General features: G+C 35.4%; 1 protein-coding gene across 3 annotated transcripts in view; it reads right to left on the bottom strand.

The window, feature by feature from the left end:
- Nucleotides 1–23,578, bottom strand: part of LOC108912772 (protein winged eye) — a 241,345-nt gene that overhangs the window by 20,347 nt on the left and 197,420 nt on the right. The window contains exons 5-9 of one of the 3 annotated variants that reach the window (XM_018718154.1): nucleotides 18,591–19,049; nucleotides 15,871–16,125; nucleotides 6,570–6,737; nucleotides 5,687–5,803; nucleotides 2,730–5,140 (exon numbers count right to left, since the gene is read on the bottom strand). In XM_018718154.1, the coding sequence (XP_018573670.1) occupies nucleotides 2,730–5,140; nucleotides 5,687–5,803; nucleotides 6,570–6,737; nucleotides 15,871–16,125; nucleotides 18,591–19,049 (3,410 nt within the window). The remainder of the gene's footprint in view (nucleotides 1–2,729; nucleotides 5,141–5,686; nucleotides 5,804–6,569; nucleotides 6,738–15,870; nucleotides 16,126–18,590; nucleotides 19,050–23,578) is intronic. The other 2 variants (XM_018718164.1, XM_018718172.1) reach the window with 2 other exon arrangements.

Here is a 23,578-nt window from a genome sequence, read left to right as displayed (position 1 = left end):
TTGCGAAGAAATCATGCCAACAGATTGGATTTTTGTGAGTGACTTGGAACTTGTTCCAATGATACTTTTTACCGATTAATCGACTTTTAATAGTAATGTCAATAACACTCGCAATAATCGCCGTTGGTCTGACGACAACCCACATGCCAGTGTAGAATCAAATTTCCAGCAAAAATTCTCCGTAAATATCTGGCCCGGAATAATAGACAATAAATTGATTGGGCCGTTTATATTATAGTCTTTCCGAAGTTAGTTGAACATGCAAAAATCGCCTGGCAATAAAATTTAATGACTTTCATAGGCGTCCCTAAAAAAGTTTTCTGCTAAAGGTAAAAAATTATCATAAGTTGTATATAATGTGTAGAATATTTCTATTATATGTTCATTTGGTCAACAACATATTTTAAATATTTATGTCCTCAAATAATTTTATTATATTGATGGTAAATTTCGTTTTGATCCGTTTCCAAAATGCCATATTGTAATCATATTATTTCTCCCTTTCGCAATTGTAATATCAATGATTAATAGAAGGTGCCTATAAAATAATTAAAATTACCTGAATCACACCAAATTCCGCATTGCTGCGCTGCACTGCTGGGCAATTTGTCAACACTGCCCAGTAGTCCAATGCAGCTGTGTTAGATTTCGTTTACACGCGCTCGCTTTCTTCAACTGGGCGTATACATTTCTACCACCTCCACGTTTATTTCGACAAGACCTGTATGTGGATGGGTATGGTTAAATAAATATGGGAAAAAGTTTTTCAAGTTTTTCAATGTCGAGTTGCTGCGTCAGCGACCGAACCTGGTGCACACTGTCAACGTCTTTGTTCTTCAATTGAGATCGGAAAGACTATACCCAAACGTCTAACGGCGACAAGTTATTTAAAGTTCTTGTGGAATGAACTTCCAATATTGTTAGAGGATTCCCTTGGCCACAAGGGCCAGTATGATTTTCCAACATGATGGCGCGCCCGCTCATTAGCCGTGAGGTGACGCAATACCAAGGTACAATCCTACGTTTTTTGGTATGTTGATTACAAATATAACCTCCGTTTTGCTGCAAATGGAGGCGTTTCAGAAGTAGAGAGGAAAACCAATATCTTAGAAACCGATGAATTTTAGAGGATATGGCTATTGACTGTTTTCTTTACTAGACCAAGTACTACAACTTCCAACGTCCAATTAGACTTTGGCACCCTTCTTTGCTGATATTTTGTTCACAAATGCAATGCTTTATTTTTTTTTATCTAAACGACCTTAATTTTCATCTATATTATATTAGAATCCCTTCATACAAACATGTTTTTTAGATTTTAGGGAAGTACTGTTAAATACGTTTGAATAAAACTATTCTTTGTTGTTACTTGTTCAAAATTACATAATTTTATTGCGAAATCCAGAGCTCTTGGAAGAAACTTTTGGTTTTGTAACGGCTGCCGCTTCGGTAACCTAAAACACAGTTACGGGAACAAAGTGCAGCCTTACCGCCCACAAAGTGCAGCCTTACCGCCCACAAAGTGCATTCTCTCGCCATAACCGTAATTAGAGTTAATTAGACTCCGTACAATGAGACTATTCAGGCATGTGGTTCGTTACATCGGCACGCTTTTGTCACGGTATCTGTAAAAGCGCGGCTAGTTCGGTCTAGATGAATGTGTTACGTCATTTACCAATATAAAAAATAAATTTCTGTACGTTAGGGGGCAAATGATCATAATGTGCCAAACAATTAGAAATCCAGTTGTTTTACTTTGAAAAAAGTGTTATTTACACTGCACCATTACCATGCCGTCGGAAGAGCGTTCCGTTTGAAAATATCACGTTTGTTACTTGACCAGATGGAGAATATTATAATTTGGGTAAGTAATGTAATGTTTTTAAATCAATTAGCTCAATTTCCCTTGAAACATTTTTTTTTATAAAAACCTACTTGTATTAACTACCTAAGTTTAATGTATAGAAAACTAAACTCTATCGTGTTTAACTTGACCTGCTTCTATTTTTTTTATTCGTTTCAGAGTGATCACACTTACGTGACTTTTCCACAAAATAATTCTGACAAATGTAACACTTGTAACTGTAAGAAAGTTCCAACTTTTTCTAAAATGTTATTTAGAATGAAAACATTTTATAGAAAATTCTTCCACTGAACCGAATCTGTCTCTAAACTCGCTAGTGATTCCTTTTTCTACACTGTTTGAGCTTTCCTTTGTTGTACATAATATGACTTGTTTATTTAGGATCATATTTTTATATAGACTTATAAAACTAAACATTTTATAAGTCTATTTTTCTTACATACCTTGCCAACAACTAGTTCCACATAAATCTTCACAAGGAGTTATTCCAAATTACTCTTTTCAAATGCAAATGCAATTATTTACTCAAATAATCTACTGATGTACTAATTTTGTTTGAAAAAAAACAAGAACAATATCCTTTTTATACAAAGTAAATAGCTTTTTATATTTTTAAAAAATAAATTTTAAATTCGACCACAATTTAACAAGTATTTTTGGAATTTAAAAAAATTAATATCCCATATTCCCTATGACTAGGAATATTCACTATTACTGTTTTTTTTTTGTATTTCTAAGCCGACTACAATTTTTGGAGCTGTCCTTGAAAATGTTTTAACATTACCTTGTTTTTTTAAGAATTACTGAAATTTATTTCAAAATCAAGAAGAAAATCAAGATAAAAAGATTCTAAAGGAATTCTTACCGCATCTCGAAGAATTTCCTCCCTGGACATAATGTGAGGCCTGTTCCCTCTTTCTCCATCCAATATAATGGAATAAACATCAGGGGGTTCCAACGCATTCAACTGCCCAGCATAAAACAACCCTCCCATGGCTGTCAACACCCTCAACTTATCAACTTCCAACAATTCCGCAGTCAGGGTGCAACGAGTGTCTTCAGGTTTAACTTCTTCAACTATTTCTTCCTCGGCAACGCTTTCCTCCTCCTCCTCCTCTTCCTGATGTGTCGTTTCGGGGACAGTCTCTTCAACCCTTTCTTCTTCCTCGACCTCCGATTCCTCATCAGCCAGTTCCTCAACGTGTTCCTGTTCCTCGTCTTCACCTTCCTCCTCTTCGGCAATTGTTTCCCACTCGTTACGGTCGTCATCCGCGTAAGTTTTAATAGTAGCTTCGGCCCTGAGTTTCGGCCTTATCTTAGAAGATTTTACGTCAGTCGCTATAATGTGATTGTTGTTTTTGTTTTTCTTCGGTTTGATGGTGATGGTTTCTTCGACATATCTCGGTGGAGTGGCGTCGGGGTAAGTTTTATTCTGCATTTTGAATTTCTCCTTGGCAGCTAAGAGATAACCCACGAAACTGCTTTTCGGTTTCTTGGCGACTATCGTTTCGGTGGCCACGTGTTCCCCTGAAGATGACATTAGTTTTTTAGGCCTGCCCACTTTTCGTTTTTTAGAGGAGGAATACTTTTCGGGGGAAGAATCCACGTCGGACTGATTTGTTTTATAAATTTCGTCTAATTTAGGCATCGCGCACAGCGTTGGCGGTTTTAACAGTTCAGACTTGTCTCTGTTAGGCTTTACCGGCACGTCCATTTTGTCTAGTAAGGGTGGTGGTGTGGAACTCCTATCGGAGTGAGAGGAATGCGTCGACTTCTTCCTTGAACGCTTCTTCGAGCAGTCCGTCGAATGCCTTTTTGGTTTCAGCTTGCTCAACTCCTTTTGTTTCTCCCGGTATTGACGTTGAAGTTCGGCCAACTTCATCCTCATGTCCAGTTCCATCGCGTTCATGCAGGGCCAGTCACCTTTGCAGCAGATAGGCTGCGATTTGCTAGCTATGAATTTCTTCACCTCCTCTTCGGATTCTGGCGTCTTGTAGGTTCTGTAGTTCTCTTCGTGGCATGCGCATCGCGTCTTTTCTTTGTCTGTATTGTTCTTTTCATATGACTTTTCTTTCCTTTTGTGTTCTCGATCTTCGTGATGTTTGTCGCTTTTCAATTTCTTCCTTTTCGGCTCATCAGAGGAATGCTTTTTGGATTTCCTTTTTTCCTTCTTGCGTTCTTTGGATTTTTCTTTTTCTACTTTGGGTTTTTCGTTTTCTTCTAATATCCTTTGCTCTGCCAAGGCGCAGAGTAGACCTAGACCCCCTAGACTGTCGTCTACGGGAGGTTGTGGAATGACAGGTTCCTTCCTGACTTCAGTTTCATTTGAAATTGGTAGTGGCGTGCTACTACGTATTTTCGGGCTTTCACACGTCCTAGATACTTGTAATTCTTCATCGGTTTTATTCCTGCAGTTTTCGAACTCGACTATACTATTGGAGAGGAGTTCTAAGCCACTCAAATCCGGTTTTTGTGGAGACATGGTTTCTTCGACTCCTCTGACTACTTCCTGCTCTGGTTCTTCCTCTTCCATTGGAATACTGGGTTGCACTGCCTCTTCTATTTCATCTAGTTTTGGTGGTTCTTGAATCACCTCCATCATTTCAGGTACTAGAGTTTTTGTAACACTGTAGTCATGAGGCATTTCCATAATAGGCTTTTCTAAAACATGTTCGAGCCTACTCTTCGTCTCCCCTACAACGTCGGACATAGTATGGGTGGTATTGTCGTCTTCACTGCAGAACGGGGTGTCTGTCTGATTACTGGCGTCCTGTACAGTGGACGCCTCTTCTTCATGCGTTTGTGTTTCTGGAGGTGGTGTAAGACAAGCTACCGGCGACGTTGCTTGTGACCTACAAGACGCCTCTCCGTTTGGTGTTTGGGACAAGATCAAATTGGTAGGATGCTGGTAGATAACATGCGTGGTCACCAAAGGAGCCATATTTTGGTCCGTGAAAACCGTTCCGGTATTGCTTGCGATGGTACTAACGGCCTGCAAGGTTTTTGTTTGGTCCAGTGTAGCATCAGTTTCGATTTTTATCAGAGTAGTGGCCGGTATAGGCATGGGAATCTTCCTCTTGGTGTCCGTCGTTACCGCCACCAACCTGGTGCTGTGCGTTTGGGTGTGTTGATGAAGAGTGGTGCTGCTGGAGAGGTAGTCTGATGACGCAGAACTGAGTAGCTGGAGGGGCGGAGGAGGCATTGGCGGTAAAGATGGCAACAGGACAGAAGAGGGTTGGGAGTAACTTGGCCATACTACGGCTTGCTGCAGAGGTTCTGAAATGAAAAAGTAGGCGTTGCGAGGATTTTTTGCGGAATCCGTATACTAAGCCAGTGTCTCTTGAAAAATACCAATAGATTTTTTAGAGAGACAACTTTAATTTCATTTTATACACTGCTGATCATTTCTGGATTGCAATAAGAGTATTTAAGATAAGATGATAGCTATTTTACGATTGCTAGATGAAGAAATAAACCAGCTGTCTTTGTTTATCATTAAGAATTTGCATTATCTATTTCTTTCATTTCTAGCGTGATCTGGTATTGGAACGTGACCAGCGCTCTGTATGAAATGAAGAAAAGTCTGGATTCGTACCATCTAAAGTATTATTGGTTTCTTTCAAGAGATTTCCCTAGTACTACCTACTTGTGACAATGCAGTGGTGATTATAGTGTACAAAAATTGATCTAGAACTGAGGTGACCTAAACATAAAGATCGAACATGATTTGGGTGCGATGAGGTGCAATTTGAGCGTATATGGCGTGACATATGGTAAAGTATAGCTTTGTAAGGGGTTAAATAAAATAACAAATGAACTGACCTATTCCGGCAGTGGGTAAAAGAAGGAGACCCCCAGTGGTAGGATCGCGAACTAGTTGGAACCCCACAGGAGGCATTGGTACCGGCAGTGGAACCATTGGCTCCACTGGAACAGGCGCTATAACAGAAATTAAAAATTAATAGGTGAGAAAACAAAAAACAGGGATTATAATAGGAGGTAAGATAATATCGTGTCGTGTCTATAATATCTGTGATGCAAAATGGTCGACCTAGGATGGTTATTAACTAAAGTAGGTTTTTATTGAGCAATGTCCTATATGGTTTATCATGAGACGAAGCTTTGTGCTGAGCTGCTTCATATTTTTTTGTTTTTGTTAATGAGAAGATAAAGGAAAATGAACTGAGGTAATTTATATCAAAACTGAATTGGACGAATCAAGGTACAAAGTCCGTTTTTAATATCTTGACTCTTCTCTACTTGTTTAGACTAGTTTGTATGCCTTGACATGATATCAGCTAAGGAATGTCACTTATTGCTTTAACGTAATCCAAATCCTCACATAACTTCCTCTGTATCATGCCAACGTACAAAGTACACGAAACGTAACAAGTCTAATTATGTAACAATTAACAGAGAAACCAGTTTTGCATAAAACCGCCCCGCTCTTCCGAGAAACTCTTATTAATTACATATCAGGAACCATAAGCGCTGCGGTCTGGCGCTATTTACCTAAGTGGAAGAAAAAGTCCCACACCATCTTCCCGTCAAAAAAAGACGCGCACACACGATAACCCACTTGACCGACTCCCGCGTTACGCCAGCAGCAACAGGTCACGCTTATAAAAAAAACGGCATTACTCAACAAAAACCGGTCCGAAAAAATGACACAAAAAACTGGTCGGCGTTGAATGCACTCACTTACCAGGATACTGCCACAGCGTGGGTGTGGCCAGGGCCTGACTGTGGCCCCCGCCCATCTGCCACGCGGCCAATCCCGCGCCTCGGTCGTCCGTGCACTGCAGCAGTGTCCCCCCCTGCTGGCCGCCCATCGCCGAGCTTGCAGCCATACTACCGGTAGCCCCCGATGGATCTGGAAGGAAAAGTTTCCTATCAACAATGCAAGCCTCACTCGTTCACCGTTCGGGTATGATGTGGTATGCCGTTTCGAGGTGGTGCCTAGTATTATTCCGTTGTAAATCAAGTGCCTAGCCTTACGTTTGACTTATAAGTCTGCGATTTGCATGACAAAGGCTTTATTTATGGTGTAGGTTAGGCTGTGAGGGTACTTAGTTCGCCAGTGGACGGAACTGATGTCTTACAGGAGAGTCCGTATTAATGATGTGATTTCCTTCTGTTTAATAATAATAACAGTAATAATGATTATTATTTTTGGCCAAGTTACAAAATACCTAGTCCCACTGCAAAGTGATAATGATTACAAATGAGTGCGCTTAAACGATCATTAGCTAAAACTGTTCTTCAATATGTTTATGCCAATGTATCCTGGATTAATAAAAACAATGATCAACATTTAATTCCAACTAATGTTAACCTATATTCAAGTATATTAATAGATACATTGCCATACTGTGGGTGAATGCAATTTAATAATAAGTATAGTAAATTTTATTGACAATTTATTAGACTTTAGTCCTTTAAAATAAAAATTCTGTAAAAAACTTAAGTTATTGTATCTAGTAATGCTCTAGTTATTGAAGATGTTTATCACAAACCCATTGAATTTTATGGCTTCTTGCGTCGTGAAACCATTAAAGCAATTTTAGAAAAGCTAATTATGAAGTAGTCAATTACTGTTTTCGCAGTTTGCGCTGGTATAGTATGTTTTTGAATAAATCTGTCAATGACTCATTGAGACTTTATTTATGAAAAGATAAACTTTGCCGTCGCAAATTTTGTTTCTAAAATAACAATAAATAGAAAATATCCTACTTATTTTAGATATAATACTATAAAAATTATTAAAGAGAAATATAAGGGTTCATACAAGGTGGAAGGTGTGTCAAAATGAGATTGATTATAGTAATTTCTGCAACTTAATGCGTAAAACTAAAAAAATGATTAGGACTGATTATAATAACTATGTAAGATCTATTGAGGATGGTGTACCTGAGAATGGAAAACATTTTTGGCACTATGCTTCGGTAAAAAAAGCTCAGCCAGGTATTTCAAATGTCATGTTGCATAACGATACCTTTGCCAAAGATGGCAACGCTGTTTGTAGTCAGTTTACATCATTTTTCAAAACTGCGTATGAACCTTATAGTCAGACATTTTTATGATGTAGCTCAGGAAATAATAGTAATATAAGTAGTATAAGAGTCGATCATGATGAAGTTCTGAATATTCTGGTCAACATAGACGAAAATAAGGGTGCTGGCCCTAATGGAATTGCTTCAAAAATGTGCCAATTCACTATATATAGGTACCACTAACTATTTTATTTAATAAATCGTTCGAAGAAGATGAATTTCAACAATTGTGGAAGGAAGCTTTTGTGATACCTATTTTCAAAACTGGTGAAAGAAATTTGGTAAAAAACTATCGTCCGATCAGTAAATTAAATATTTTTGGTAAAGTACTGGAAAAGGTGAGTTAAATCGTCAATAATTTCGCGACAGCACGGTTTTTACCCTCAAAAATCAATTAAATCGAACCTAATACAATATACGAACTATATTAGTAACTTTACATGGATTGTCAAATTCAGTTAGATTCAGTATACACCGATTTTAGCAAGGCGTTCGTTAAAATCAACCACAACATTTTTATAGCTAAATTTGTTGAGATCGGCGTGCATGGAAATTTTTTAAGATGGCTTACATCATATATTTTCAATAATTCGCAGCTGGTAATAGTTAGAGGTTACCGCTTTTTTTTTCATTCACAGCTACTTCTGGAGAACCTCAAGAATTTCACTTGGGTCCATTATTATTCTTGATCTATATAAATGATATAAATAAATGTTTTAAATTTTGTAATTTTTATGCAGATGATCTTAAAATATATTCTAAAATAAATAACCTTGCAGATTGTACATTATTTCAAAATGATTTTGATCTATAGCTACTGCTTGTTGAATAAACTACATTTAAATTTCAAGAAATGTCATTATATTTGTTTTACTCGCAATAAAAATTTATTTAGGTTTGACTATAACGAAAGGCTTTCTTACTTACAGGAGATAAAAGACCTAGGTATTATTTTTGATAGAAAATTAACTTTCGCTCCGCATATAGATTACATCGCATTGAAAAGTAGTAAGATGTTAATGATAAATCATTGGAGTATCTAAGGATTTTAGAAGGGTAAATTCCTTAATGTCATTATATTTTGCTTATGTTTACAGTATGATAAATTTTTCTTTCAACCATTTCAATCCCCAGTATGTGGTTTATAACTCCCATCTTGAAGTGATTCAAAACAAAATTTCTTAGGTATTGGAGTTTTTAAATAGCGATGTGTTGTTTTTTGGTGCAGTTTTTTGACGAGTATTTATACTGTGAATATTTGTACGGTATGTAGTTTTCTTTCAAAGATGTAAGGATTTTTTTTATTGTAATATATTTGAAATACTTCATTTTTTTTATCCCATATAAGACGTAAACACAAATTTTGTCACTATTGATTAGGCTCATAAACAGACAGGTAGGGACCATAACCGAAGATGCAGTAATTTGTATTACTTCATTACTATAAGAGACTAGCAGAGCAATCTTTTTCATTTTGTATCATCTACTCTGGTTTCTCATTTCAGATTAAACTTTTGCAAAATGCATGAAACCTGATCGCTGAACTTGCTTTCCAATTTTTGGCTTTGTATTTATGGTAAGGATACTTTATAAATTTTTATGGAAATATTTCTCAGCAATGTTGAACGAAGCAACATAACAGATTTATTTGAATTAATGATTAAATTACGTTTAATAGAATTATTTAACAAGACATCTAGGTCAGTATTAATTTCCTGGAATGATTTTAATTCTTCTTTTTTTTCAGCAAATCTGTACAACTGCGTATCGTCGGTGTATGTATGGGCCTTACAGTACTTGCAATACTGAAGAAAAATTGCTTGTGTATAAAATAGGGACTCAAGTATTGAACCTTTGGCCAGGTATCGTCCAATTTGGTGTATGAGTGACGATACGCCCATACTCTTTGAGTTATGTCTGTGAGATAGTGTCTCAGTGTGTCAGGGAGGCTCTAAGCAAATGGACTGAGACAGGAAATACTGGACTTCAAGGCGAAGGCAAAGCCATTCTAAGGAGCTTATGGAGTATCCCTTAAAGAAAAGAACAAGCTGCTGAGCTTGAATAAAATTTGGCTCAGGAAAGTGACGGGACTTATATCGAAACACTGTCACTTTAGAAAACATCTACATAAGGTAAAACTTGTAGACAGTCCAGTCAGCCCAAGATGTGACTCGGCGGATGCCCAGGATCTGCAAGTAGTCGAATGTCGCTCCTGGGAAGACCCTGTTTGGAACCCAAGGAGCTGAGAGAAGTGTTGACAAGAAAGCTTTTGGAGTTTTTAAAAAGGACAGAACTACTAGCTGAATAGGACTGAGTAGTGGGACGCACAATAGGCCTGATAAGGCCTTGGTGCCATAGGACTTATCAGAACCAACCAACTACTAGAAAAAAGAATAGGAAGAAGATTAAAGTATTTAAAAAATTATAGAGTGCGGGATAGTACCAATAAAGTGTAATACTTTGCCAAGAATGCTGAAGACTGCCAAGAATAGTTCTTGGTTAATTGTTGTCGTATATCATTAGCATACCAGACTTTCTTTTATCCAGTTCCTCTAGAGAAGGAGAAAAAAATCTTTTTCAGCCAGGAATGCATGTAGGTACCAAACTCATTTCTAAATTTTTGTACCCTAAATATCCTTCAAGGTTCCAAAGATAGGATCAGAAGAAACAAGATCAGGGTTGTACTGCGAATCTCAAATTTCAGTCTTCAGAGGACATAATGTGTTCATGAAGAGAAAAGTGGAAGATTTAGGCAGCATTATTTGGACTTACATTGATTCAAGGATTACTCAGTCAAAATTTGCATCAATCTGTATATTTTGAGTTTGACAGCCAATAAAATCATTGGCTTCAGGGTATCCCGAGTTTTTTATCCTATGTAATAACTGTAATTGATACCTTCCATCTTTATCTGATCTCTTTCCTACGGTATATCATTTCGTAATTGGATAAAAACGATAAAAATTGAACTTAATTAAGGAGAGTAATGCGATAATCGCCGTAACATAATACCCCAAGTCCAGCCTCGAAGTGGTTAGCCAAGTTAAAGGAAGTGCGCCTAACTGATATAATTATTATAATTAATGGAATCGAGATAAGGCTTAGGTCGCATCAGAAAGATGTATGTATGTGTCATGTCTTTCCGTACGTTATAAAATAATTAGCGATATATACTTTACGCGATATTCTCGAAAAAGGAAGTAATTAGCGGTAAGAATATTTAATTCGCGGTAAATGAGTCTGAAAAGCCAACGCGAGTTTCCGATTACTTATTATATGATGTATGACAATAGAAATCTATTTCTTGAACTATTTTTGCACGGAGTTAAAGAATCGATTTAAAAATAGGATAAATTTTTCATTCCTCTCCATTTGACTGCCAACATACATGAATATTTTTTAACAGATGCATTTCATTTTTGGATCATGAGAAGTGAAGCGGCTAACTATAATAAAAAACTCAGAATCGTGAGAAGAATCGGGATTTGCCATAATCAAGCACCTTAGATGGAGGAACTCACGGTAATCTCTTCACTCACTTGAATCATGAGAGGTAAAGGGACTCATCCTAAATCTGAATCTGAATTTAAAAATGTTCCACCACATCTTGATTTTGAGATACTCCTAAATGTGCACAAAAGCCATTTTGACGTGTTTTTGAAGTTATGTCACACCTACAGATTATTTCCTTAATTGTATACATGAACTTAAAGTACTTCTCTTTTCCTTTGATTTATTTGTTTCGATACGACCTTTTTTCTCTAGGATATCGCCGATTACAGTTTGATTGGTTCCAATATTTAATCAATAACGTTCGGGTGACGGCTAAAATATTTGTAAAACTTTTTAACTGATGCATTTTTCATTGAATCATGAGAGGAGGAGAGGCTCACGTTAAGCAAGCACTCTGATGCGTGAGAGGCGACTACACTCACGTTCATCAAGCACTTGAATCGTGAGAGACGAGAGTTCTTACGTTAATCAAGCACTTGAGTCGTGAGACGAAATGGAACTCACGTTAATTAAGGACTTTAATCGTGGGAGATGTGGAGACTCACGTTAATCAAGCACTTGAATCGTGAGAAGAAATGGAACTCACGTTAATAAAGCACTCTAATTGTGAGAGATGTGGGAACTCACGTTAATCAAGCACTTGAATCGTGAGAAGCGAGAGGACTTACATTAATCAAGCACTTGAATTGTGAGAAGAAATGGAACTCACGTTAATTAAGGACTTTAATCGTGGGAGATGTGGGAACTCACGTTAATCAAGGACTCTAATCGTGAGAGATGTGGGAACTCACGTTAATGAAGCATTTGAATCGTGAGAAGAAATGAAAAAATTCATATCATCATTACTTTCAAAACATAATCTTAAAAGTCTTAAGACATTAAAATTTGGATTCTATCGAGATACTTTGCAAATGAAAAAAATTACGATTTAATACATAGCAATCGGAGGATTTAAGGATTTAAGATCTTCAATGCAATAATTGACTTTTCACAGGACTTATCAATTATGCTCTTTAGTCTTGATAAAATAAATATTTAACATTTCTATCAAGCCTTTGAATGTGTTTGTCTCACCAGGACCCAAAATTGAAGAGAATGGACTACTTTCGTCTGTATCTGTCTTGGATATTTCATTACGGCTACTATCTCACGTATTGCTTACCCACTTCTTATGGAACGGGCTCTTAAATCGCCGCTCCTAAAGGATATCGAGTTTTTTGCGTATCCTGCTGGATAACGAAAAGGCGGAAACGTCGACTCCGTCCCATTAATTATCGTTCATAAAACGTTCCGCTGTAATGTATGGTCACGAGCGATGATAAAAATAAAGACTTATAATAACTGTTAGTGTAATTGTGAATTGCTTAATCGGTTATTGCATAGCCGGGAGGTTATTAACTACCAATTTACTGGAAAAAACAGCCGTACTTTAGCTTTAATGATTTCAGTGGAAGAAGAATGATTTACTGTCGTTTATTCGTTCATTATACTTTAGTGGTCGCTAATGCATTTGTCAAGGTCGGGATATTGGAAGAAAAAGAGGGAAAATAGTAGGGAAAGTCGTTGAACAATAGGAATTGGATAATGTTATAAGTCATTGCTACCTAGATTATAAATAAAAAACCTCAAAGTTTAGCGTATGACGTCACTTCAGAGGTGATTCCTAGATGTTGAAGATTTAATTAAGGTAAAAAAATTTGAGTTATCAATATCCATTACTGAGAAGTCAACGCCTACTGAAATATAACCAATGTGGTATCGCGAAACAACGTCTTCACATATCACTTTTAAAAAAATTGAGGTTTTTACTTGATACACAATTTTATTTATTTTGTTGCAATATATTACTCTGCGTATGTACGAAAGTAATATACAGGAAACTACTTTTTTTGTAGTTCCCCCTCCATTGACGACATACCTTTATACGTACGCCTATGATTTTCTAATTGTCTAATAGGTACAAAATTTAATTATAGATTTTTTTGTGTCTTGTAAAATTTAAGTATCTGACATGGATTACGATACGACTTTAAATGTACCTAATGAAGTTTACTGAAACTGTACCGAATTGTTTTGTAGATCGATAATTAAAACCAATGAGGTTTAGATACTTAATTAAATATACTTATCGCAAAGCGAATTCGAATTGGAAACGTAGGTAGAATTAATAAATAATAAAGAAACTTAAAACTAATAATGAGAATTAGTAGAACTTATTGACAACCTTTGGAATATCTACATAAAAAAGGGGAATATTTGTGGCCGTAAATGGTGTGACGTCCGCTCCTTTGTCCCGTTTCTTGTAGTAATCAGAAACATTGCTAGTTCAATTTTAGAACGATTTTAAAAAAGTTTTTATACTATCAGTACGGTAGATCAGTATGTATTAAAAATCTTTCTATATACACAATATATTTTCTGCCAATCGATTTATTTACATTTCAAAGAAGTTTGTAAATATGTTGTATTTATACGCTATAAAATATACTGCGTACAGCAGCAAAAATCATTCTATTTTGGGACAGGTTAAATGAGAAATAACTTCGTAGGTCGTTATACATGTCTATAATAACGCCAGGGCAAATTTAAGAAGCATTATCCGTGAAATAATTCAATAATGAGAATTACCTAAGTACCTAACATTGAAGACACCACGGGTGTTATAGGATAATAACACCCTCAGTCGACATATATTGTGGACCTATGATCATCCATTATCCAGAGAACTAAATTCAGGGATGAAATATTTTCAGTTCCTGAGATTTTAAATGTTCGAAATTGAGGAAAATTAAATAACAGATATCCTACGTTTTCTCGCAAGGTACAATTAAAGTCTGGTGAGTAAAACCACTAGTTTGCAACTTCTAAAAAAACTTTCAAATACCACATCTGAAAACATTAAAATCAAAATATACAGGGTGTAACGCATGCTGATGGCCAAACTTCAAGGGGTTAATTTTCAACGAAAAAGTATTATAAGATTTTTTTGGAAAGTTGATAATTGCTCTTTTATTTAACATTTTTTTATTTCAAAAAATGTTGTGCCTTTTTTCATAAAAACACAAATATCTCTGTTATTCTTACAGCCACATCAAATTTAGACATCGGAAAGAGCGTTAAATATACTACAAGACGGGCATACATGATTGTTTAAAAAAACTTCTATACCAGGTGCTGTAAAAAGGTAAATGTAATAATTGTGAAATGAGCAAAATTAGTGGTATCTCCTTATTGGTGATAACGCCAAAAATTTGTTAATGAGGACGTTTTTTTTCTTCAGCAAAAACTACTGTATTTAGTAAGCTTTTCAACGATATATCAACCTTTTGAGTTTGCTATTTTTTTGGCAGCAATATCAAGGGCAAAGGTAATAAAACTGTAGTTTTATAAAATCGTATACGATGGACTATTATTATAACAGAAACGAGAAAAAATTGATCGTTGTATATCGAAGATAAGAACCAAACTTTTGCGTTTTAAATAAAACAGAATATACAGGGTGTAATTAATGCAACAAAATTTAATCGCAGATCTTAGGACAAATTTAGGGAACCCGTATTTTTTATTTTTGCCAAGTGGCCTCCTCTTTCGGAGTTATAACCTCCTGAAATCCGTCCCTAAGAATAGTCTTTCGTTTATATCTCAGAACCCTGTTGTATGAGAATCGCTAAAATTTTATGGCAGGTGAAATCTGATAGTGTTTCGCTTTTTGGCGAGACCTCCTTAAGACACTTTTTCGTGGGCCTCCTTATTTTTGGAGCCAAAAAAAATTTGATCGCAAATTTCAATTTCTTAAAAATTATTGGTTCACTATAAAACCTTTGAATTTAGAGATTTTTTTGTCTCTTGACATTTTGTTCCTATAAGGCAATGTTTTCAAGAAAAATGGCAATATATGATCGAATGCATATCGTGATTCGTGATTCGTATGAAATTCTACGTGTTAATTGCAGGTGGCTGGGGATGCATTCGATCACATTTTGCCATTTTTCGCGAAAACATTGCGTTTTATAAAAATATATCAAGCGACAAAAAAGTTTCTAAATTCAATGGCCTTTCTAGCGGACTAATAATTTTTAAGAAATTCAAATATGATTAAATCTTGGGACCCCTAAATTTGTCTTAAGAAACTGTGATCAAATTTTGTTGCATTAATTTCGGGCGTTTCACTTCAAAAACAATAGTTTGGTTTATATCTTCGAAATGCTTCCTAAAACTGAATTTTGACAATTCCGAGGACAATTCATTCACCGAATTAATTACTAATTGCATTTATACAAAATCTCTTTAAGGACCGACACAAAGCGTCCCGATTTTCGAACTTAAAGGAAACCACAATGCACCGCCCACACCAAGGCTTTGTCATGTCGCGTGACGCTGATACCCAAACTAGAAAGAAGAGATGAAAGAAACAAAAGAGGGTCACAGCTAGGCACTCACCGATCTCCGATATCCTGGTGATCTCTTTGATCTGCGCCCCTCCGTTGAAGGTGGTGAGAAGGCCGGAGGGAGGCAGGGAGGGGGAGGCGATGACTTCTTGTTGGACCCTCTGCCTCGCGATGGCTATGCCGACGGGGATGTTGCCGCCTGGAACGCAAGGCACTTCGTGAGGCACGAGCAGGCGGCCCACCCCCCGTCTGGGGGTCGGGTAAGAGGGGTGGTGTTGGCGATAGAAGTGAATTCGTTCGGTTCTTTCTGTTTTATTCAAATTTAAATTCATGAAATGCCGAACATTAGGTTTTTTTTTAATTTGGTGATTTCTGATGATATGGTAAATGTGGAGAGGGGGTCAACTTCTACGTTTTTGGGGCATTTATGATATTTCCAAAGGTATGTTGTGTATGATACAATATTTGAAAGGAAATTTCATGTAGACTTCAAAGATCAAACATATACAGGGTGTGCCAGAAAGTAGTGGCTATACAGCAACAACAAATTCCCCAGTTAAAAGAAATTGAAAGTGTCAACTTAATCCAAAAATGCTTCGTTGGAAAGTTAAAGGGTGTTGAAGATTTTTTCGTTAATATCTGATCAGTGACGTGATATCTAATCAAATTTCAATATTTGACACTTACGCTTAAACGAATTCTATTCTTAATTTTATTATCTACATAGATTTTATAGAACCATGTTTTGTATGTATCGTTTGTTTAATACAAAATTGAATAGTTTTGGTCAAATGATTGTATTATTTCAAGAATATATTTTCTCAGTAATAACAAATATTTTGTTTCAAACTCACAACACCTAGTACAACAGCTAGGATCGTTCGTAAGATTAATCAACCAGACATAGGTCGGTTTGGCATTTATTGATGGTTCTCGTCATTATGTTAGAACGATCCAGCTGCGTTAGTGTCGTTACTCACAAGGAGATGTGTATACACAGAGCGTAAGTGCTGGCTCCATCTATCGCGCTACTTCCCACCTACGCCATTCTGTGACCTACAATTTTCTTTCAAGAAAACGTAAGTTTGATTATAATATGCCACATTTGTCTTAAATAATTCCTACATTAATACTAAATTTTAAATATATAAATATATTTTAAGGAACTTGTAGTTTTGAAACAAATATATTTGTAGTTTATGATGAACTGTAAAAAATATTGTAGCTAAAGTCCGAGATAATTCTAAGAAAAATTATAGATTACAGCAAATATTTCACATAGTGTGACGAAAGTATATAAATTTGAATAGAATACATTTACAGCAAATAATTCCATTTAAAACTATCTGCTCATTTGATCCAAGTACTTTTTTTTCAGTGTATCAGTGAAAATATTTTTCTCGTCTGTGGAACTTTTCAGGAAAACAACAGAAAGTTTATGTGTGTTAATTATGTGTTGATCCCGCACAACAAATGGTTCCTTCTTCAAAATAACTAGATTTCAAGTAAAAATTATTACATTGCTAATACGAAAAAAAAAAGTTTAAGGTACCATGTATTGGAAACGAAAGATTACGCAAAAGCTTCTATTTTTTTTCGAAGTTGCAAATTAAATCTTCTTGTTTCCTCGAAATCTAACAATTTTAAAAGCAATCAACAGATCACTTAGAAATGCAGTTTTCCTTAAAAGAAATGTTTTCAAAAATAGAAAGAAATGTTTCCAGATGGTTTTTATTCCTTTGAATTTCGAACCGGTATCGTATGCTAATTCTGAGATAATGGAAAACCATTCTAAAAGTAAGAGTTTAAGACCCTGTAACATTTAAAAGAATCATTTTTGGACTAAAGTAAATTGACTTAAATTCAATTATTTTGACCTGATGAATCTGCAGTTGCTGTATCACCACTGTTTTCTAGGACACCCTGTAGGGCGTATTATATTTAAAGACATACGATTGTGTTAAAACTGAAAAACCGAAAATTATAGAAAAAATCGCTTATGCCTCTGAAAATTAAGCAAGATTCAGCATAAAATGTCCTGTATCTCTCAAACTATCTATTCAAGAAGGAAATGGTATTTTTTAAGGAGTTGTGACATCTTATCTACTTTTTGTCTGTCTCTTGGGAAACATAGAAACCACCCAAAAGTACCAAATTTGACCCATTTAGTACAGAGTGTTTTTTATGTGCATAACATCAAGAAGTGGTTGTTCTGTGTTCATTTTACGTAGAAAAGCCTTAAGAAAAAATGATCTAAATCACTGGTCACTGATTTTCAAGTTTCCGTATACTGAAATTAAAGACAAAAATAACCATATTTGTATTTTTATGAAAATGTGGCCTAATTTTTTGTCTCTTTCATTCAGACTATAAAACATCAAATCCAAGGTCATCGGCATATTGGTTTCTTTATATCCTACAACTTTTATTTGAAACTTTTTTGATAGAACTCAGTCCTGAAAAGCTGTCGGGGTGTTCTGGTCTTGGGACACCTTGTATATGATACACATAAGAATGTATTGTGATTTACAGAAGTGTAGATGGATTTACAAAAAATTTCCAGTAATTTAAAGAGGAATTACCGGATTTATTATGAAAAAAGAATGCATGTGTACACTTTTTAGCCAGTGTATTTCCCAGTGTTTGTATAAAGAGATAAAAAGTAGACACAACTCAAAAAGTTTTGGGAACTAACTTCAATACATTAAACACAGGTTATTTACACGTCAACATATAAATTTTCTATGAAAAGACTGAACATATTCAACTCACCATTTGTACTAATGATGGAATTGCTCATCATCCCATTATCTCCATTCTTCTGGGTGGGCGAGGTGACCTCCAGCTTGACCATAGGAGAGGCGCTCGTGCTTATCTCCGCCACCTGACAAGCCCCCGGTTCCTTCTTCACGTTCACCCCGCTCCATTCTATGGGGTTGGTCCTCGAGCACCCGTTGATGGCGTCCGAGTACTTGGACGCTTTCACCGGGGAGCCCAGCTGGCAGCTGCACGCCTTCTGCGGCTTGAGGCTGCAGCATTTGTCGTCGCAGAGTTTCTCCTGCGCTTTTTTCGGGCTGGGGGGGTAATCGGGCTGCTGGATGATGATGTTGGAGTTGAAGCCCTTGGTCAGCAGCTCCAGCTGCGTGACGGGGATGGGGGAGTAGGGGGAGCCGGGCGGCGGCGTCGGCGCGCCGAAAGTGTAGCCCGACGTCGAGAAGAGGGAATCTGAAACTGAAGAAACATGCTTCGATTATTGTCCATTTCTACCACATTTACGTAACACTCTACCTCCTTTGTCTTTTTTGCCTTTCTATCTAAGAAAAAATGGTAAATATCATATATGAGTATATAGGGTGTCCACACTTATCGGCGCACTATTGCTAACTCTGTTATTATTGGAGATACGAAATTTTTTTCTATCGATTCTAATGGTGCAATCGAAAAAAACAATTGAGCATCGCGTTTTCGTAATTTTTAAAAAACATGTTTTTTTTAATGGAACACCCTGTATATATTTACATATTTTAAAAGAAAAAAATATTGTGGACGAAGAAGTATTAATACATAACTCTCTTCAATGAAAAATATGTCTGAGACTGCTTTAGAAATTCCTACGATAATTTTGTTATTATTAGTTTTGTTAAATTGTGTACTGCTCATAGTTTTGCCATTTATTTGTCTTGGCTACACTAAGTTAATACTGTAATCTTAAATCTTTCAAGGAATGTTAAGATACCCATCTACCTACCTAGTTATCATTCAAATAATCAGGACTGTTAAAATTTCGTATATGAAGATCAGATTAACAAGGTCTCGAAGGTCTAAGTTTACTTGTGTTTTCTTCTAGGCTTATTCTTTCTTCAAATTTTATCTTTTCTATAAATCAGTACGTAGAATATGAGGAATACCTAGATCTGGGGTGCCTTAAGGGTCGATTTTAGGACCTTTATTATTTCCATTATATAAAGATGACCTGCCACTGCATTTAGTATGTTGTTGCTGTTATTATGCAGATCATTTGAAAATTTGGTACATAGTTCGTGATATTGATGACTGGCTGTTGCTACAAAGATATATTAATGATGTGTATCTCAAACCATCTCGATACTAATAAACGTTATGTTCAACATTCACAGAAATGTAATTATTTATCGTTTCCATATACTCCTAATATTGATAACGTTGCTTTGAATCGTTTAACTCAAATAAATAATATTAGTGTATTATTCCATTAGATTTATTTTTCTGAACATTCTAAAGGATAGTAAGGTGTTAGGACTTATTGCACACGACAGTAGAGAATTCTCCAATTTTTCTATTCTTTTGTATGTTTTGTGCGTAGTAAGTTATAATACGGTGTCCTTGTGTGGCATCCTTATTATGCATCATACACATATGTAGGTATATAGTCAAGTAAAGTCTCATATTTAAAAAGCTTGGTGTGTTTCGTGAACATGGTATTGATTATTATGCATTGCTACGTTTCTTTCGTTTCTTTAAGTACGTTTCGCTTTGTTTTAACAACTTTTTTCTACAGTTTGCTGCATAATAACATTACGTGAGACTATTTATCAAGAAAGGGATATATTGAGGGTTAATGATTGACTCAAACGACTTTCTACTATATGAACATCAAAGAATTAATATTTTTGAGGCCACCTATATCAATTTCTAGTAATAATTTCATTTTAATTTGTGGTAATTGTTATGTTAATCTTTCAATGGTGAGTGAAGACAATGGTCTTCTACATATTGATGTATCCTTCATTAACACATGTGTAATTATTCTTTCATTAATGTAAACCTACATATTTCACCTCTTGATTTTTTAATACGTTTTATATTGTTTCTCACAAGCACTTGTCAGTCTTTGTAGGTTAACAGCCAAAATTATAATTTTTCTTAATGGTGGAAATAAAGAAATATTTATTTTAAGACTGCTCTACTTAAAAAGCAAATGTGTTAAATTATAATTTAATTGAATAATTATTCAGGAGGAATAAATCCTCGGAAATAATAATTGAATAATTATTCAAAATATAATTGTAGTAGATAAAAGCTTACCTAATAGAAAACTAAAGTATTTAGTCGCTACAAAATATGTCTAGTTAGCAACTTGTCAAACTAAAATTGTCATAATCTTCCCTTTCACATATACAGCCTGATTTTTACAGTAAGTATTTGCTTGACGTCACCAAATTATATTTCCAATTTCACACCTCTTTTTACAAAATATGAGAGTTCTCATTTTTCTTTATAGCTTTTATTTAAAAAGTTTTTCGGTATCTCTTTCCCATATAAAGTAATAAAATGATGTGTATAGAGAAATATACTGGTTCGATCAAGTCCATTACTGATTATATTAGAATTGCTATTGTTTAAAATCATTATTCCATAAAACCGGTCTCAATAAGTTTTCTATTTACTTGAATTACCCAGAAGTACATATTTTCATTAAATTATCTACGAGCAGCATGCTTATTAAGGAAATTTAAATAAAAAGCTATCGACAAACAATAATTAAAGATAATTGCAAACTATTATTTACAATGTAATGCAGTTGTTATATTTTTTCCAATTCAGATTTTAAAAAATCTCTGAAACAGGTCAATTAGTAAATAGAAATTGTCACCTTTTTGCCAGCTATCCATTGCATCTATTTTCGGTGAGGTAGCATAAAATGGCAACAATTTTATTAAAATCGTTTATAAGCGAAAAACGCACAGTTTTTTAATGCAAAATTTGAGAATGTTAATGTAAAAAATAACATTGATATTTTTTAATAGGACGCTTTCAGAATCATGTTTGGTTGAAAATTAACGCCTGTACACAGGCTTAAAGTTCGTAACTTTTGGAGCCTCCGTTATAAACAAATTGAATCGTGCGAAAACTATTGCACCTACAGCGCCCACTTTTGGCACACTTTTAAAGTATGACAAAATCCTCAAGTTGTCATAGGTTTTATAAAATTTTAACAATAAATGCGATAGTTATAAACAAATTAAGAAATGGGCACTTTTCTTGTTTTTTGCAATAACTTTTTTGTTTATTAACCGATTTTAATTTAACAAGTCTCATTTTGTAGATAATTTAATTCCCTACAAGTTCGCTAAAATTGATGGTTTTCCCTGCAAAGTGAAAAAACTGTTTTCCTCACTTATTTGTTTGAATAGAAAAGTTAGCTAATAAAATTTTTTGACTAACGAGATAAGAGATGTCTTGTATTATTTTCCTTTTTACAATTTTACAATAATATCGCGGATAGGAATTTTTTCGAGTTTCTCTTTTTTTTCGCTAATTTCCTGGTCTATATACCTATTGAATTGAAAGGAAAATCTAATTTCTCCCCATTATAATCACTTTGTGTAAGTTGGATACATTTGGAATTACAGTTATTAAATTATTTTGCTGTAGTACCGAAATTATCCATTGTCTAAAGTAATAAACGCAGATGAGACAGTTACGGGAGAAAATCAAGCGACCATAATCGACGGGGTCGTACCGGCCGGCCCCGCAGGCATTGTTCCTCCGTGCAGGTCCAAGTGTGCCACGCACTATTTATCGCGGTAGGCGGGCATTTAAATCCCGTGAGTGACATTTAGAATAATCGCTAAGTGAGCTGTGAGCCAACTTCCGGAGCGAATTCAACTAGAGGCGAGCCGTTGCTCGCTTCCGGTCCGTCTAGATTGCGAGGTGCACGGCGTTTGATGTTCACTTGTTATTTATTGCCTCTCATTACCTCCTCGGCGGGATAAATAATGCCTGCTAGGCCTGGCGGAGACGTTCCCGTTTGCGTTTTTTCGCCATTCGGAGGGTGTAGCTTCAAAATTTATTTTGTGCGACAGTCGTAATTTTCTAGGTGTTTTACAAGTTAGTTTTCAGTCACTAAAATTAAAGTTCAGATATACCGGGTGTCTCATTTTAAAAAATATACATGAATATCTCTTAAGGGCTTAATGAAAAAATTTTTCATATAAAAATTGTAGGGTTTTTTGTTGCAAAATTAATTTCCGTCTTGCCGAATAGTGTACTCGGGGGTTTTCGGATGTAAAATTTTCTGCTCTTTTCATTTATGGTGTCAAAAATGTGTTTCCATTTGAAAAAATCTACTTGACCTTGAAATGACCTCGAAGGTCATAGTCAAGGTCACCATTAGATGTCCCCTCAAAACCCTACAACTTTTATTTGAAAATTTTTTTATTAAGCCCTTAACTTAAGAGATTTTTTAAAATGGGACACCCGGTATAAATTATAATTTAAATAAGGAAAACAACATCAAACACACCCACAAAAAAAATCCGTACCAGAGACAGTGTAAACGCAAAAATTTTAGTAGTTTTTGTGTAGTTTATCATGGCATTCTCAGAATTTTTATAAACTGTCACGTTTTTGACATATGAAAACAACTAAGGTAAGGTAAGGTAACTAATCTAACCATACATATACAGGGTGTATCCCGAAGAGGGCCCAGTAGGATTATCTCAAAAAGTAGTCGGAAGTCCATGTTCTGCTTTTCTAGTAGACTTTTCGGGATTTTCATGAAAATACAAAATATTCAATTCTACATCTTCGTTCCTAGCACAATGCCTTAATTTTCTTTTTAAAGGTTTTCGTTCTTCCTAGTGACTTCATTTGACAGGATTTCTTTGAATTAGTTTAATAAAGGGTGGTCAAACCATAATGCACGATGTTAATTGTGAGTCACATTAAGTTTTTTGCCCAACTTAATTTGACATTTCTTTGTTTCAGTGTTTGACAAA

This window comes from Anoplophora glabripennis, unplaced genomic scaffold, assembly GCF_000390285.2.
Source record: "Anoplophora glabripennis isolate ALB-LARVAE unplaced genomic scaffold, Agla_2.0 scaffold33, whole genome shotgun sequence".
Classification (NCBI taxonomy): domain Eukaryota; kingdom Metazoa; phylum Arthropoda; class Insecta; order Coleoptera; family Cerambycidae; genus Anoplophora; species Anoplophora glabripennis.
This window is presented reverse-complemented; position numbering and strand designations above follow the sequence as displayed.